This window comes from Myotis brandtii, unplaced genomic scaffold (assembly GCF_000412655.1).
Source record: "Myotis brandtii unplaced genomic scaffold, ASM41265v1 scaffold636, whole genome shotgun sequence".
Lineage (NCBI taxonomy): Eukaryota > Metazoa > Chordata > Mammalia > Chiroptera > Vespertilionidae > Myotis > Myotis brandtii.
Genome location: NW_005370438.1, coordinates 220,891 through 237,180, shown reverse-complemented (window position 1 = coordinate 237,180; position 16,290 = coordinate 220,891). Strand labels below are relative to the sequence as shown.

The following is a 16,290-nucleotide window of genomic DNA, read 5'->3' as shown; positions in this document are numbered from 1 at the left end:
CATTGGTTATGCTAATATGCATGCATACAAGTCCTTTGGTTGCTCTCTAACCCCCCTCCCCTGCCATTTGTCTCTGGATCTATTTTTGTTCATCAAATTATGTTGATCATTATATCCCACATATGAGTGAGATCATGTGTCTCCAACTGGCTTATTTCGCTTAGCATAATGCTCTCCAGTTCCATCCATATGGTTGCAAATGGTTGGAGAAGATTAGCATGGCCCCTGCCATTGCAAGATGACATGCAAATTGTGAAGTGTTCCATATTTTAAAAAAGAAGAAGAAAAAATGTCCTGCTGTCCTGGGAAGGAGGGGCAGGGCAGGAGTTTTCCTTGTGTCTGCTGCTTCTTAGTTCCTTTCAGCTCTGGATGAGCCAGGGTGGCTTATTTGGGGGTGGCATACTCCAAACCCCCTTCTTCATTCTACCACAATCAAACAGCAAATAAAGAAAGGTGTTGCTGTACAAATCAGATAAAGACTTTAGGATTCATGTTGAGAAAGAGAGGAGGCCCAGAAGGGAACATCAGCTAAGGGCAGTGTGTAGAAGATGTAAATCCCGCATTAGGGCTTGGACCTTATTCCATAGGCAGAGGGGAAACGTGACAAGATGGTTTGGGGCTCTCTTTCCTTTGTGAGCAGGGGAGTGGTTCTTTTGGAAGAATTTAAAGTCAATATGTGGTATTTATCGGGTGGGTAGAATATGGACACAGAACTGTTAGAAGGCTGGAATGAGGGCCTAAGAGTTTTGCTTTAGGGGACACGATGGGAACAGGCAGAAAACCAGGAATGTAATGGACATCCACGGAGTTTCCTAGTGAGTAGAGCTGCAGAGGGGGCTGCTGGGAGGAAGAGATGGCTCGTAGATAAGATGATGCATCGAGCTTTAACGTTTGGAGCACTGGCAGAGGGAGAGGTGTGAGAGTTCACGAGGCGATTGGAAATGCAGGCCTGGCCCTCGGGATGCACTGTTGGAAACATCTGCTCAGCCCACAGCTGATCCGCTCGTCCAGGAGGGGAGCTCAGGACCTGTGGGCGGGGGTGGTAGGAGCTGAAGCCGGGTAATGGGCTCCTGGGCAACCCTGGAAGAGCATTTCATAGAGGAGGACGTGCTGTACGCTAGCACAGACCTGACGCTGAAAACACGCCCCTGGATTTGGCAAGTGGGAGGCTGGGTGGTCACTTCAGGAGGGCAGTTTCTGTTGGGTGGTGGCAACAGAAGCCAGGGGTGAGGCACAGGGGTGGGTCCCTCTGTGACGGCTGTCTCTGAAGGAAGGTCAGGAGTGTGAGGCCTGGACCGTGTTTGGTGGTGGTGGTGGTGGTGGTCGTGGGGCACAGGGGAAGGGGTTGATGATTTGGGGACTTTTTTTTTTTTATATATAAACTCAAAGGAAGAAGCCTTTAGCTGGAGAGAGATTGGATATGCTAAGAAAATTGGAAAAGTTGAAGGATGTGAGACATGCCTGCCTGGGCATCGGCATTTGTAAAGCCCCTCCCCCGGGTGGTTCTGATGTGCACCCAGATAGATGGAGAGTCATGCCGCCAGAGGGAGGAGGCGGGAAGGAGGAAAGGATGGGCAGGTATGCACACACTTTAGGCCCTGGGAGCAGCTCAAAGCAGAGAAGGGAGAAAATTGTAAATCTTGACTTGGAAGGCCTGCATCTTAGCATAGTAAAAGCAGTGTCTTCCCCTGAGAGGGGGAGGGGGAGGCTGGGAGCCTGAGCAGTTAGAAAAGAGTTGGGAACAAATGTCTTGTGGAGTGTGACGGAAGTTGCTGAGATGAATAAAAAGACTGCCAAGAAGCAGTTAGTGCCACCCAGAAGAGAGTGGCCTGGTGTGTGGTTGATCTGGTTAGCAGGAAGGCTTGAAAGACAGTTTCATTTAGAAGAAAATATAATTAAAGGGGTGTTTCTTCCCTCCCCGGGTATGAGAGTTAAGTCAAGGGGACAGGCGTGATGGGGAAGGCCACCCTAAGTGGCTGGCTGTCGAAGTCAGGCTTGGCATACTTTGTGATACTCCCTGACTTGCCCCTTCCTGAGGATCCTAGTTCACCGGAGGTTTTCTTTGTCCGAGCACACCAGGTTCTCTCCCTCCTCTGCTGTTTTACTTAGGTTTGCTCTCCCCAATGCCCTTTTCTCTCTCCCCCAGGCCTGCATTCCTATATCCAAGTTAGCACTTTGTTCTGATTTTTCTATTTCTTTGCCCCCCTCCCACAGTGGTCTGTGAGCTTCCCTTGAGATGGTGTCTCTTAGTCACCCCATGCCTAGCAATGAACATTTGCTGAATGAATAGCTGACTTCGTTTCTCCGTTCCTTATTCCTCAATTTAACTGTGAGGGACTTGAAAAATGCTTCTTGATTGAATATTGTTAAACGGGTGTGCAAATTGAAGAGTATAAGACAGATTCCTGTGCCCAAAGAGCCAGAAGCTGCTTGAGGACATAAAACCTACACACAAATACATGGTAGAGAGTGGTGAGGGCCACGAAAGGCAGAGGAGTGACATGCACCCGGAATACGGAGCGGAGGAACCACTGACTTAGAGCAGCATTCTCCACCCAGAGCATGAGCTCAAGAAGGGGTTCGGGGAAGGGGCTCTGCACCCCCTGGAATTCTAACTGCAAAATGTTGTATGTAAGTGCATCTGGGCATTTTTTCTGGGAGGAGGGTCCAGAGGTAAATTCTCTAAGGAATAAGGACCGCTGTAGGGGGGTCTCTCAAGTGGGTCAGTTTGGCGCATTAACCTAGGTAGCTCTGGAGACGGGAGTGTTCCTTCACCCCATGTCCATATTCTCCAGGTATTTCCTCCGCGCCACCATCAGCCGCCGCCTCAATGATGTTGTCAAAGAGATGGACATTGTCGTTCACACGCTCAGCACATACCCAGAGCTGAACTCCTCCATCAAGATGGAGGTTGGGATCGAGGACTGTCTGCACATTGAGTTTGAGTACAACAAGTCCAAGTAAGTGCCGGGCGCCCCGGGTTGTGGAAGAACTATTTCTGGGGGTTAAGATAGAAATGCAAAGTGATGGAAGCCCCTTGCCTGGGCTGGTTCATGCTGTGGGAGCGAGCACAGAAATAAGCAGGGAATATATGTGCCAGACTGGCTAAAGGTAGGCTGACCAGGAAATCAAACCTCATTTGACTTAAACTAAACTTTACTAACTTAAGACGGTAACCTTTAAATTAAACAGCCTATGATGTCTTTCAGAGTCAAGCTAAACTAGCCTTAAGACTAATGGTTTTGGATTCAAAGGACAGCTGTTTCCTTCCACTGCTGAGAATCATCTCAGATAGCGGTCCATTGTCATCTGTCTCCTGTGACCAGGATGCCCTTAGAAGGCAAATGAGGAAACCAGACACCGCCTCAGGCGCTGCTTCCTCTCTGAACTGAAATGAATTGTAGCAGAGAGGACCTGCTGCCTTTTCGTGAAGGCCTTGAAATAACGTTAGCTGGCAAGTTGGGAAGCCATCTCTGTGTTAAACCGTGTTTACTGTTAGAACACGAAAATACTTAAGGGCTTATAAATCCCGTGTACAATTCAGAAATGCACCCTAGCCTCTTTTCAACATAGTGCATTCTTGAAGATCAAATGTGCAGAAGGAAGAGTGTATTCTAGTCACAGAGCCGCCCTTACCACAGCCCACGGCCAGCCAACTCGGGAGAGGGAGCTGAGCCAGGGGCTCACCTGCGAAGGGGCAGGGAACAGGGGCTTTTAAAGCCAGAATATATGTGCTTCTTAGCACAGGGTGAGGGAAAGGTGTGTTTTTTCCCCTGCCCTGTGGCCTGGAACCAAGTGGGGTGTCAGTAAAATGATCACCATGTCCCAGAGCGGGCCTGCATGGCCTGGGCTCCAGCCACCAAGTGGGCAGGGCGACAGGAAACGAAGGTTGATCTAAGGCACACGTAAGGGAACAGACTTCTTCCCCTTTCTCCTCACAGTCTTGGGGCTCTGCGGGCCTTCCTGAAAAGGAGCCACCAAAGTGCATGTCCACCAATGCCCTGGCCACAGACCAAGGGGGTGGCTGGCAGGCAGTGCCACTAGCAGGAGCTCAGAATAGCCAGTCAGCAGTGAGTTCAGGACCACACTTGGTATGTGAAAGGCACTCAGAGAGTCAGTGGCATGACATTGAGGACTGGACGCTTCCAGAATCTGGCCCTGCCCTCGCAGACAGCCACACTGTGAATGCAGGTCTGAAAGACGTAACAGAAAGGGCCGCGCTGTGAGCCAGCTTCTGTTCTGCCACTAAGAACGTGGGCTAAGGTTAGCAGGTTCTAAAAATGTTTGTACCTCTGGTTCCTGAAAAATGAAGGGCTTGCATCAGGCTAGTGGTTTCGAGCACACACAGAAAGGGTGAGTGAAAGAGGAGGGGGGAGCCAGGGCTCGAGGCCCACCCTCCACAGAGCAGCTCTTATATATTAATGCTTCTTATGAGATTTTTTTTAGAATAAAGAAATGTTCAGCTTATGAAAGTTGGAAAACCCCTAGAATCTATGTTCTCTAAGCATTCTTTCCAAAATGCTCAGTGGCCTACATTCTGCTTTCATAACTATTCTTAGGTTCTCTACTTAGAATGTCTGCAGCCTTCCCAATTAGCCTAATAACCATTAGCCTAAGTGATGTGGAGTAGTGGAAGGCCCAGGCTGGTGTGGCTCGGTTGGTTGAGCATCGCCCCATGCACTGAGAGATCACCGGGTTCAGGGTTCTCTACTTAGAATGTCTGCAGCCTTCCCAATTAGGTTATTAGCCTAAGTGATGTGGAGTAATGGAAGGCCCAGGCTGGTGTGACTCGGTTGGTTGAGCATCGTCCCATGCACTGAGAGATCACCGGGTTCAATTCCCAATTAGGACACATGCCAGGGTTGTAGGCTCGATCCCCAGTAGGAGGCGTGCATGAGGCAGCCAATTGATGTTTCTCTCTCCCTCTCCATTTTTCTCTCAAATCAATACAAACATTAAAAAAAAAAAGAGAGAGAGAGAGAAAGAAAGAAAGAAAAAAAGAAATAATGGAGAGAACACAAGCTTAGGAATTAAGGATTTTGGTTCACATCCTGAGTCTGTCCCCTCCTCAAATCCTGGTTAAATTACTTACCTTCTTCAAACTTCCTTTTCTTAACCTAGAATATAAGGAGGTTAAATTCTGAAGTCCCTGCCAACACTCACATCCTGTGACTCTCATCTTCAGGTTTGGAGATTTTGCTCTCTGCCTGCTGTTCCTGACATAGGGCTGTGCACGTACCGGCCACCGGAACGGCTGTCTGACTGTGAACAGCACTGTGCCTCGTGGCCAGATTCCCGACAGCCCACAGAGCACGGGCCTTGTAAGCAGAGCCCAGGGAGAAGGTGGATGGGACAGGACGTGGCATCTGGCTCTGCTGCTCCTGCCTGGCCTGTCAGGTCCAGAGCACACAGAACTTTGCTGCAGGCCATCAAGGCCCAGTTCCCAACAGACATTTTCTGGGGCTTAGGAAGAGCAAGACCTGGCTTTTGCATTTGTGGGACTGGCCTCTCACACATTAGGATATCTAAAAAACATGCACAAATAGGAAACATGCCCAGCTGGTGGGGCTCAGTGGTTGAGTGTTGACCCATGAACCAAGAGGTCACCAGTTTGATTCCAGGTCAGGGCACATGCCCAGGTTACGGGCTCCATCCCCAGTAGCGGGGAGGGGATGTGCAGGAGACAGCCTATCAGTGATGTTTCTCTTTCATGGATGTTTCTCTCTCTACCCCTCTCCCTTCCTTTCTCTCTAAAAATCAATAAAAACATATTGAAAATAAAAAAAATAAAAAACAACATATCAAATGTATAAAAGAAGTTATAGTACTGAGCAGTTAGATGAAATCAGCAAGCATGAATGGGTGACATAACATACTAGAGGAACATCCTTTGAGCTGTATATGGAAGAATGGGAGGGACAGAAGTTACTTTGATTCAAATAAAGTACATGTTGGGAAATTAGGCTGCAATGCAGCATGGTGGAATGTGGGTGAGTGTGCACTGTGACCCCACCTTTAGCCAACACACAGGGCAGAGTACCCTCTCCTGAGACCAGAAAGGCCTGGAAATATACAAAGGGTTGGCTGCCGTACACACACCTTATTTTCTTGACTTTCTTCCCCAGATACCACTTGAAAGATGTCATTGTGGGGAAGATATACTTCCTGCTGGTGCGAATCAAAATCAAGCACATGGAGATAGACATCATCAAGCGCGAAACGACGGGCACAGGCCCCAACGTGTACCATGAGAACGACACGATAGCCAAGTATGAGATCATGGATGGAGCACCAGTGAGAGGTAAGCCTCGTGGCCCCCCACCACGCCTTGTCTCCAGGCCCTGCACAAAACTGTGGAGTGGCGTGAGCGACTGTACTGTTAGTGAGATTTCCGTTAACCTGTAACTGCTTAAGCTCTAATTGTACACTTGGGTCTCCATAAGCAGGAAAGGAGGGCTGAGTCTGTGACGCTGCAGACTGCTACCCGCCTTCCCTCAGCGGAGCTCCGCTTCCACCTCCTCTACATCATGAGCTTGGACTGGAGATTGAATCTCAAGTTATCCCTGTTAAAAAAAAAAAAAAAGCTTGCAAATTGGTTAACAGACACAGTTTGAACATTTTGTAACTTTTGCCTGTTGACATTCTGACATTCTTTGCTGTTAAGGGGCAAGAGATTAATAGAGAATAGTCATTTATGTCACTTCGTTCTGCTCTGGTAACGATTAATTCTCTGCATTCATTCACCAAGTAGAAATACTCTGGCCAGCACTGCCAGAGGCTGCAGTCAGCACTGGGAACTGGACAGAAACTAGTCCTCCCGCCACCACCTCGGAGCGATGGGTCGGGTGGGGTTGAGAGCTGTGTTTGGGGAATCTGTGTGATTCTGGGAGAAGCCCTCACTGATGTTCTTCACTGGCTCTGCTGCAGCTGACGATGAAGAGTGTATTCTTTCACTTAGAAGTGCTTGGTGATGCCAAGGTCTAATCCAGGCAGAAGGAGGAGTGTCGTAGCTTAGCAGCCTGGAACACTGGGGACAATGACAGCTTCTCCTTGAGTAGCACCGTGCCAGGTCCTTGGGGAGGGAGGGCTGAGCTCTCCAGACTCTCTGCGTTCCAGTTTTCCACCAGCTGTGCAAGCAGAGCCAATTGTCCTTGTCCTTGTACAAATGAAACGGGGCAGAGAAACATACAAAACAGTGAATAACTGAAAGATCATTTATATTTAGCTTTACACTGCATTATAGGCTTGGCCTTTCTCAGTACAACAACTGCCCTAACTTTGTTCCACTTAGGCTAGGAAAGGCATGATGTTAGAGCTGGCGGGGATCTAAAATAGTCTGTAGTTTGTTTCCATAATTTTCCACATGAGAAAATAGGTCCAAGGAAAGCAACAGACTTACTGGTTAATGGAGAACTGGGACCAGAATGAGGATGTTGTTTCCCGGACACTATACCATCCGCCAGTCCATCATAGTGATGTATTTCGGGGGGCATGCCCTAATTAGGATGGAAGAAAGTGGCATCAAAATTGCTGGGTGATATGATGAGTTTGCTAGAGTTTGACAGTTGGCTCCTGAAAACCCAACAAGTAGACACATTCCATGTGATCAAAAGATGTTTGACAGTGGCTGTCCATCCCCACTGCCACTCATAGTCCCGTGTGGGGATAGTGGGAGGTCATTCAGAAGCACAGCTGGACTAGAAGGGAATTGCAGTCACCTTTTTGCTTCAGCACATCACTGGGCAGCAGAATGCAGCTTCCCAAAGGCAGAAGCAATGTCCTGCGTTCCATGCCATGCTCAGATGCCCAGTCTCCCTACGCTGGCCAGAGTGACTCGTGTAAGGTTGAGTGGCCACTCTGTCCCTCGCTCTGATTCCTGCCTGGCCCTTACAGGAGAGTCTATCCCGATCCGGCTCTTCCTGGCGGGCTACGAGCTCACCCCCACCATGCGGGACATCAACAAGAAGTTCTCCGTGCGCTACTATCTCAACCTGGTGCTGATAGACGAGGAGGAACGGCGCTACTTCAAACAGCAGGTGAAGCCTGGCACCTCCGCCCGACCCCTGGGGGCCTAGTGACAGAACAGGAGGGCGTCGTTCTGCAAAGAGCTGGCTCCCGTCTGGCAGGTTAAGCAGTAAGGCGCGAGTCTCCATGCCACTGTTCGCCACTGTTCGTGTGCCAGAGGTGGAAACGGGTCACCTAGAGCCCCATAGCGAGAAGGAGGGTTCCCACAGATACCTAGAGTCTGCTTCCTTGGCCCAACCCCACAACCACTCTGCCTTCCAGCCCAAAACATCCAGAGTTCCCTGGGACGGCGGTGGGACAGCTGCTATCTTTGCTGGGAGATAAGCAGACGAGGATTTTGCCTAAGATTCCCCGAGAGGAAGTTAGAGCCTCCGGGAAACCCAACCCCATGCCTTTCTCTCACGCCGTCGTGTTGCCCCTCCCCCAATTTTGCAGGAAGTGGTGTTGTGGCGGAAGGGTGACATCGTACGGAAGAGCATGTCCCACCAGGCAGCCATCGCCTCACAGCGCTTCGAGGGCACGACCTCCCTGGGTGAAGTGCGGACCCCCAGCCAGCTGTCTGACAACAACTGCAGGCAGTAGGCCCCCAGGGCCGAGGAGCTGCTGGGCTCCCACCCAGCACCCCATCTACCAGACACCAGCGGCTGGGGGAGGGGAGGATGGTGTGAGCTCAGCTGACCCGTTACTTGCAGCCTGAAAACAAATCATGTTTTTGACTTAAATTCTTTTTCTGAAGACCCTTGGGGGCTTGGGCCAGGAGGCACTGTCCTGGGGGTTCTGCAGCTGGTGGAGAGTGAGAGGTAGCATCCTGAAGCGAGTGTCCCTCTGGGGAAAGGGCCTCACGCACGGGGGCTGCCTCACGCCGCATGGGAAGACAGTGCCAGCATCCTCGGCCCCAGCCTCTGGCTCCTGATGCAGGCTCTGACCATGTCCCTGGGAGTCTGAGCTGCCAATGGGCCCTGGGTGGTCACCTCTTGTCCTCCCCTCGGGTCCCTGAGGGAGGGGCGGAGTTGGGCTGCCCCATCCCCAGTGGCCAGGGTGAGACTCGAGATTAGGAAGCTACCTCTTTGGGAGTCTTGGACGTGGTGCTTTGAAGTTTCCACAAGCCACCTCCGTTCTGGCCTTTCCCTCCCTGCCGGGACCCAGGCGCCTCCCTTCTCCATGTCCTATGGACTCTTGTCAGTAACATCCTGGGACAGAGCCTGTGGAGGGGCCTTTGGCCGACTGTCCCTTCACCCATGAAAAATCGTGGCTCAGAGACGCCCTGGGGTCAGTGTCATGTATGGATGGCAGCAGTGAACGCTGCATGGAGCTGTCTGCCTTCCATTCCCTCCCGTCAGCTCTAAGGGCTGTGTAGTTCTGGGGTATTGTTTTGTGTGCCCAGTCCACAAGCCTAAACAGGGACATGTTTCCTTTAAGAACAGATCCCAGGAAGGGGCCTTGATCCCTTGCTTCCCTAAGAGTGGATCCTCTCACGCCTTGCTCTCCATTTAATTTGAGCATTGGGGCTGGGTTTCAAACACTTGGACATTGTGTTCTTACTATTGCCCATGCCCCTTCACTCCCCACCTAACCCTCAGGAGGGCGATGAGGACTCAGCAGAGCCTGCCACAGCCTCAGAACTGCTTGCCAAATCACATCGTCTCCGCCAGGTGACTGGCCAGCGTTGAGGACCGTTGCCGTTTTTCTTTGAAAACACATTACAGACACTCTCTGTGGGTGTTCTTGTTCCACTAGAGGGGGTTCCCTCTGCTGTGCTGCACTTGGGCCAGTTGCAGTAACAGTGTTGACATCCTTTTCTGCTTCACCTGGAAATGACCAGGAATTACTCTGTTGGCCTCCCGCCCCTTCTTGGAAGACAAGTAGACCCCACTGGCCAATAAGGGCAATATTCGGGGGTCTCAGGTCTCTGTGATTTGGCAAGCAGAGGGGTTGTGTGTCATTTTCCAGTTAGTGTGGGATATAGGGATGACTCGTCTTCAAATTTTAGTACAATCGTGGGCTTTTGGGCAGGGCCCGAGGATCAGGACTGAGACTAGAAAGGCATTTGGGCTAACACTCGAGGTTGACTGGGGGCAGCAGCACCAAGGTGAGCTGGTTTTCCCAGGCTGGGCCCCGAGTTCAGGACAACGGACAATCCCTGTGGGGACAGTACCACTCGTCCAGCTGTCCCTGGATTTTCAAGGCTGGGACGAAAGTGCGTGGGGGAGGCGGGCTCTGTGCTCCTTGCCTTCCGCAGAACCTGAGACTGGGCTCTGGTGGGCCTCCCGGTAGATGGTGTTCTAGCTGGAAAGCACCTGACAATTCCTCTACGTCCCCACAGACAACACAGATCCATCCTCCGACTTTTGTAACATCTTAAATCTTTCTTCTGGGAGAACTAGAAGATAGAATTTGCTTTTATTCTCTCAGGACCTGTGCACAAGCTAGACCTTACATTTCCTCTTACTCTGCCCTCATTCCTCACTAATTTGCCCAACTGTGGGCGTGAGGGGAGGCTCCTGTCCCCGTTCCAGGTCTCCACACCTAGGAGTGCATAGGTACTAAACCAAGCAGTGCAACTTGTCATTAAGCAGCTGCGGTGTTTACATGTTTCTTAATGTATCGTCTTTTCAATGGCTGTATTTTAAAAAAAAAGAGCGCTTGTTTCAGTTGTCTCTCTGATTAAAGGCAGCCCTGTGCTCGGAGGCATCGTGCCCACGGTCCACCAGGTTCTGTGGTCTCTTCTGCCTTACGCTGTCTCACCTCACACACAAGGGAAGACAGGTTCCACGGTGCCAGCAAGACGCCTGCCCTCTCTGTGGCTCTGTGAATAGTGATGGGCGCTTTCCTAACACCTGTTCCAGACCAGCACGTGACTGAGAAAGGAAGCCCTGTTTACTTCTATCTCGCAACTTGTGCAACTGCTGGTTTAAACCCCTGTGAAGCCCAGGTGACTCCAGGGCTGGCGAGGAAGGCTAGTGTAAAACGACAAAGAGTTCACCGGCTGGTGGGGCTCAGAAGAGGCTTCCCATGCACCAAGAGGTTGCAGGTCCGATTCCCTGTCAGGGCACATGCCCGGGTTGCAGACTTGATCCCCAGTTGGGGGGGGAGGGGAGGCATGTAGGAGACAGCCAATCAATGTTTCTATCTCTCCCTCCCTCCCTCTCAAATCAATAAAAATATACAAAAAAATAAATTAAAAAGACAAAAGTTCATTTCAGTGGGTATTAACAGGCAGAGCCCCATACCCTTTTATTTGCTTGTGAAGGAAGATGACAGAGGTAGCCCTGCATTTGCCACGGGGTAAACAGCCAGCCTGCAGGTTAAAGACGTGCAGTTGAGTATCACACCACCCAGTGTTGCTGGAGAAGAAACACTTGCCAGCTCTGATATAGTGTTTTATTGAGAAAAGTACAGAAAACCCACCTATGGACACAACCTCAGATGAACCTAACAAGCAAGCCTCCGCACACCCTGTTGTCTTTGGAGTAACGTCTTGCCCATTCCAGCAAGTATCTCGGCTAACTTGGTTCCTTTTCCTCCAGGCTCAAAATAAAATCGAACTCCTCTACCAAAAAAGGGGAAAAAGAAAGGAAGAATTAGGTCTTGTGTCTCCTCTTGAATGGGGAAGCTAAGCTAAGCATCACTCATGTTCTTCAAAACCCACTTAGGGAGTGCGTTACTATGTGCCACGCACGCACTGCTGGGCACTGCGTACACAGTGACGGGCGACTCGGGACATACCTCCTCCCGCAGGGACAATACAGGTGAGGAGACAGATGCAGGGTAAGTACTGTGCCCAGGTCTGGGCAGTTAGCAAATGTGAGTTGCCAGCGCCACTCTGGCATGCGGGTGACCGAGGACGGGGCCCGTCTCACCTCGGGTCAGGGGCTGAACCGAGAGCCTCTGGAGAGTGAAGAGGGCCATGTGCTGTAAAGGCCCACCGGTGGCTTTGTGAGCTTGGTGATGGGTCCTGAGCTCAGCCAGGGGAATGAAACGCTTCATCATCCGAACGAACTGGACATCCACCTGCACGACAGGTGTGTGGGACAGAAGGACGTGCCGCTGGACTCTGTCCGCTGTGTTAGCTGCTTGCAGGTGTTCTGTTCTCCAAAGTCGGGGTAGCCCCGTCCGAGTCAGAGCTGAGCTGTCACCTGTCACAAACACACCTCCCCCAGCCTTCTTCCTCCCTCTCTGTCCATCCTTCCCCTCGTGAAGTAGGAAAAATCATCTTTACCATGGACCATTTGGGGTTGTCTTTTTTGCTGGATGGATCATAATGGGGGTTGCTTTTCTCAAACTGTGTGTGGTCTGGGTAAGCCTCCTTCACAATCTGAAACCAAAACCAAGTCTCCAATCACTTGCCTGTGTAGTCAGCTCCATGGCAATTCTTTCATTCAAGTCCAACTGTCACTTCTGGCCCTGCACATTCTTACCCCATCTGCCTTGCTTTAGAGCCAATGGGGGTTCAGATATCTATATATATATATGAAAGGCTAATATGCAAAGTGTCCCCTTTGGAGTTTGACTGGGAATTCGATCACTCGCTAGAGGGGGTGGCGCAGAACAAACAGAGGCCCTGGCCAGCAGCTGGAAGGCCCCGATAGGCCCTGATGGCCGACCAGGCCTAGGGACCCTACCCGTGCATGAATTTCGTGCACTGGGCCTCTAGTCTGGAAATAATACACGGTCTAAGGCAAACGGGATGTCAACCCCATCTTAACAAAAATCTTAAAAGTATATTCTAAAACCAAATATTAAAGGTTATTGTTGGTTAATAATTTTATCCTGATAACACCTGGCTCGGAAGAGCTACCATCAGGCTTGTTTTTGAGTGAAAAGACCAAGGTATAGCAATGGAGAGACGTCTGGGACCTGAGATGAAGGCCTGTCTTGTCGTAGTCCTGGTCACATGACAGGGCCAGGGCATTTCCTATATTCCTGTGAGGGCAGCGATGGGAGGAGGACACTTTTTTGGCTACCTATTGAAGCGTTCACCCTTTGAATCTATCTACCTGAGTAAGTGCTCCTGAAGGGGGAGGGATGCAGACCCAAGCCTGTACAACGCACCTTCACAAGTCCTGCGATGCCTGGCTCTTTGCAGTTACTGTGGTAGAAGAAGGCTTCTTGCCCCAGCTTCATGGCTCTCAGGAAGTTCCGGGCCTGCCCCAGGGAAGCAGAAACAAGAACTATGCTCCCCACCCACTGGAAAACGCTAGTGTTAGCAGAACTTGTCTGCTTTTATTAGGTGAGTTTTCCTTTACCGTGGTTTCCCCAAATTCAATTTTTTCTGAATCCTCCCCAGAGGGTATGCTTAGAGAGGGAGAGACAGAGAGAGACATCAATCGGTTGCCTCCTGTACACGCCCTGACTGGCGATCCTACCCACAACCTAGGTATGTGCCCCGACTGGGAATTGAATCCACCTGTTGGTGTGCGGGGCGACATTCCAACCAACTGAACCACCCAGTCTGTGCATCCCCCCAGTTCAGTTCTTGCCTTTGCCAAGATACCCAGACTTGTATCGGGACGCTGGCTAAAACACACACCATTTGTAAGGTGCATGCAATCTGAGTGATTATTTTTGAGGACATTCTTAGGTTTGGGTTCTGGGGAAAAGCAACCTTGGCTGAGATTTTGCTTCTGCATAAGGCCTAAGAAGGAGGCAGGCGTTCCTCCCACGCCAGGTCTCAGCTTACCTGATAGTTGCGAACACCATCCCAGCATGTCGTCTGCTTGGGCTGGGCTTGGAGATCCTCAATGCTGAACTAGGCGACAGGAAAGAAAGTCATTCGTTAAATAATCCTGGGCCCATTGGTAAGAATACAGGGAAGCTGACCACTCCCTTCCAAACATTGTGGGTGCTCCAGCTACAGTGGGAGTACGTGGTTTACCGGGAAATAGCTCTAGAGAGGCACCTGTATGGGGCGAATATTAAGTGAGCTTTGTGTTACTTAACTTTGCTAACTAAGAGGATTAAATGGATAATTCAGAGCATAAAGTAATCTGCTGGTTATTTGCATTGGACATATTAAAATGTTATCTATATCTGTTTCCTCTGGGCTATTTTTAAATTGCTTTACATTCATTCCCTGGATCAGTGTGAGATAATGCTTGACAGGTAGCAAGAGAAAGGCAATTGGGTTGGCAAACTACAGCCTTCAGGCCAAATCTATCCCTAAGCCCGGTTTTGTAAATAGTTTCACTGGAACACAGCCACACCATTTGTTTACCTTTCTGTCTATGCCACGTTCTTGCGACAGCAGAGTTGCAACAGCAGCTATAAGACCAGAGCGCTTAAGATATTTGCTGTCTGGCCCTTGACAGAAAAAGTTTGCCATCCCTGCCCTAGACACAGGATTCACAAAAAAGACAGTGGATGGTAGTAAGTCCTGCTGATTTTATTTCTTACCTGTTCCCTACCCTTCAAAAAGAAAAAGTTGGTAATGGAACCCTGTGGTGTCCCATGTTCATTTCTTATTTTTTTAAAAAAGCAAAACCAAATAGCTTGATGGGATTGGAGCCAGGGACATGGTCTCACCTTCACATCCACACCTTTCTCCAGGCGGCTTTCTGGCTCTGACTTCATCAGCCAGTAGCTGCTTGCATTGTTCCCACATTTTTTAAGGGCTGAAGTCTCCTGAGGGCTGGATTTCTCCACCGTAGTTGGTGCCTCACCAGGGTTCTTAGTCTTGGTACGCTTTCCTGCTGGTCCCTCCTTGTCTGCCAGAGGAGAAGCAAGATGAGAGCTGTTATGATTGCTGAGAGGTAAGCTTCCATTGTGGCGAAAGCATGGACTTTGGAGTCAGACCGGATTCAAATCCTGGATCTCTCAGTTAGCAGCAGTGGCAGCTCAACTACTGAACGTATTTCTTATCTACAATCATGGAAGAAGAATGCCAACCTCACAGGATATCTTTGGAACATCCATTCAATGGGGGTAAGAATACCTTCCATGGTTGTGGTTTAAAATGAAGGGTCCTAGCAGAGTACTTGGGCATACATTAATTAAGTCAGGGGTGGGGAACATCCGGCCTTTGGGCCACATAACGCCTGAGAAATCATTTAGTCTGGCCCTGCCAAGGCATTAGGGGTGAGTTAATTAAATGTTTGAACAAACATAGCAGGCTGATTTTCAAGTTGGTAATTTTGTATGGCCTGCGAATGATGTTCTAAATATCCAAATGGCCCTTGACAGAAAAAAGGTTCCCCACCCCTTGTAAATCAGTGTTTTTTCCTTCCCTTCCTCACTCTCTGTCTTTGCTGAAGCTATCCTCTCCAATGAGGAAAAGTAAGCCCCTACTCCATGGACTTGTTTTGAAAAATAATAGAAACAAGGGCCTTAGACAGTGCCTGGCATTATAATAAATATTAGCAATAATTATCATCATCTCATACTTCTTTCCTGCTCGATCAGTGTGCTTTTGTGGCCTGATCTTTTTTGCTCCTTGAGGGTGTCAACAGAAGTTGGAAGAAACAACTCATTCAGGACTTTGTAGACGTGATAAAGACTGGATTTCATCCTAAGAGAATTAGAGAAAATGTGCCTGGAACATAGTAGGCACTTAGTAGCTAGCAGTTGTGACATTCTTACTACATGACAGACCCTGAGCTCTGTTACCCTAATTGTAATTCAGTTAATCTATATATTCTATGGGATTTATGCATCTGGAAAATATAGCCCAGATTACATAACCAGTAATCACTCTGGGCTTTCTGAATCCACACTTTATGACACTCGATTCACAGCCTCTGAATCAAGTCAAAGCTCCTCCTATCAGTCATCACTAAATACCACTTATGGATATCTAATGCCCTGAGCATTCCTAGCCAGGTTCCTAGTGGTCCCTTTAAGGGGCACGCTAAACACTCATGTGTTGGTAAATAACACTGCCATTCCCCACAGAGGTATCTTCTCTACCTTGTTTTGTTCCTGCTATTCATCTACTCAGAATGCCACTTATCCTTGCGAATATAAAAAGGACACCTTGTTTTCTCTGCCTGTGGAAAGCCTTCCCATGCTTTAAGGTTAGTCTCAAATTCCACTTCCTTCTCAAGGACTTCCCGGTGATTCCTCCCTGCTCTCACACCTAGCGATACAGTTTCCTGGACCCTTTCACTTGTCTGCATTCTCCGAGAGCAGGAACTATGTTCTTTTTTTCTTTAAACTCTCACGGAGGTTATCTTTTCATTGATTTTTAGAGAGAGGAAGGGAGGGAGGGAAACATCCATGAGTTGCCTCCCACAGGCATTCCATCCCCACCACCCCCCTCACCTGTCATCC

At 49.6% G+C, this 16,290-nt stretch overlaps 3 protein-coding genes across 3 annotated transcripts in view; 2 read left to right on the top strand and 1 right to left on the bottom strand.

The window, feature by feature from the left end:
- VPS26B (VPS26 retromer complex component B) overlaps window positions 1-10,735 on the top strand; it is a 13,863-nt gene extending 3,128 nt beyond the window's left edge. Inside the window, exons 2-5 of the mRNA XM_005880388.2 lie at window positions 2,796-2,960; window positions 6,126-6,301; window positions 7,894-8,036; window positions 8,461-10,735. Of these exons, the coding sequence (XP_005880450.2) occupies window positions 2,796-2,960; window positions 6,126-6,301; window positions 7,894-8,036; window positions 8,461-8,607 (631 nt within the window). The 3' untranslated portion in view covers window positions 8,608-10,735. The remainder of the gene's footprint in view (window positions 1-2,795; window positions 2,961-6,125; window positions 6,302-7,893; window positions 8,037-8,460) is intronic.
- Window positions 10,736-11,232: 497 nt separating this feature from the next.
- Window positions 11,233-14,893, bottom strand: THYN1 (thymocyte nuclear protein 1). Its single transcript, XM_014528475.1, has 7 exons — window positions 14,868-14,893; window positions 14,548-14,803; window positions 13,706-13,774; window positions 13,078-13,170; window positions 12,245-12,340; window positions 11,886-12,036; window positions 11,233-11,575 (listed from the first exon to the last, which is right to left on the bottom strand). Exons 1-7 carry the CDS (start codon window positions 14,891-14,893, stop codon window positions 11,529-11,531), a joined length of 738 nt encoding a protein of 245 aa, XP_014383961.1. The 3' UTR covers window positions 11,233-11,528.
- Window positions 14,892-16,290, top strand: part of ACAD8 (acyl-CoA dehydrogenase family, member 8) — a 14,409-nt gene continuing 13,010 nt past the window's right edge. The window contains exon 1 of the mRNA XM_005880392.2: window positions 14,892-14,946. Coding sequence (XP_005880454.1) covers window positions 14,892-14,946 — 55 coding nt within the window. The remainder of the gene's footprint in view (window positions 14,947-16,290) is intronic.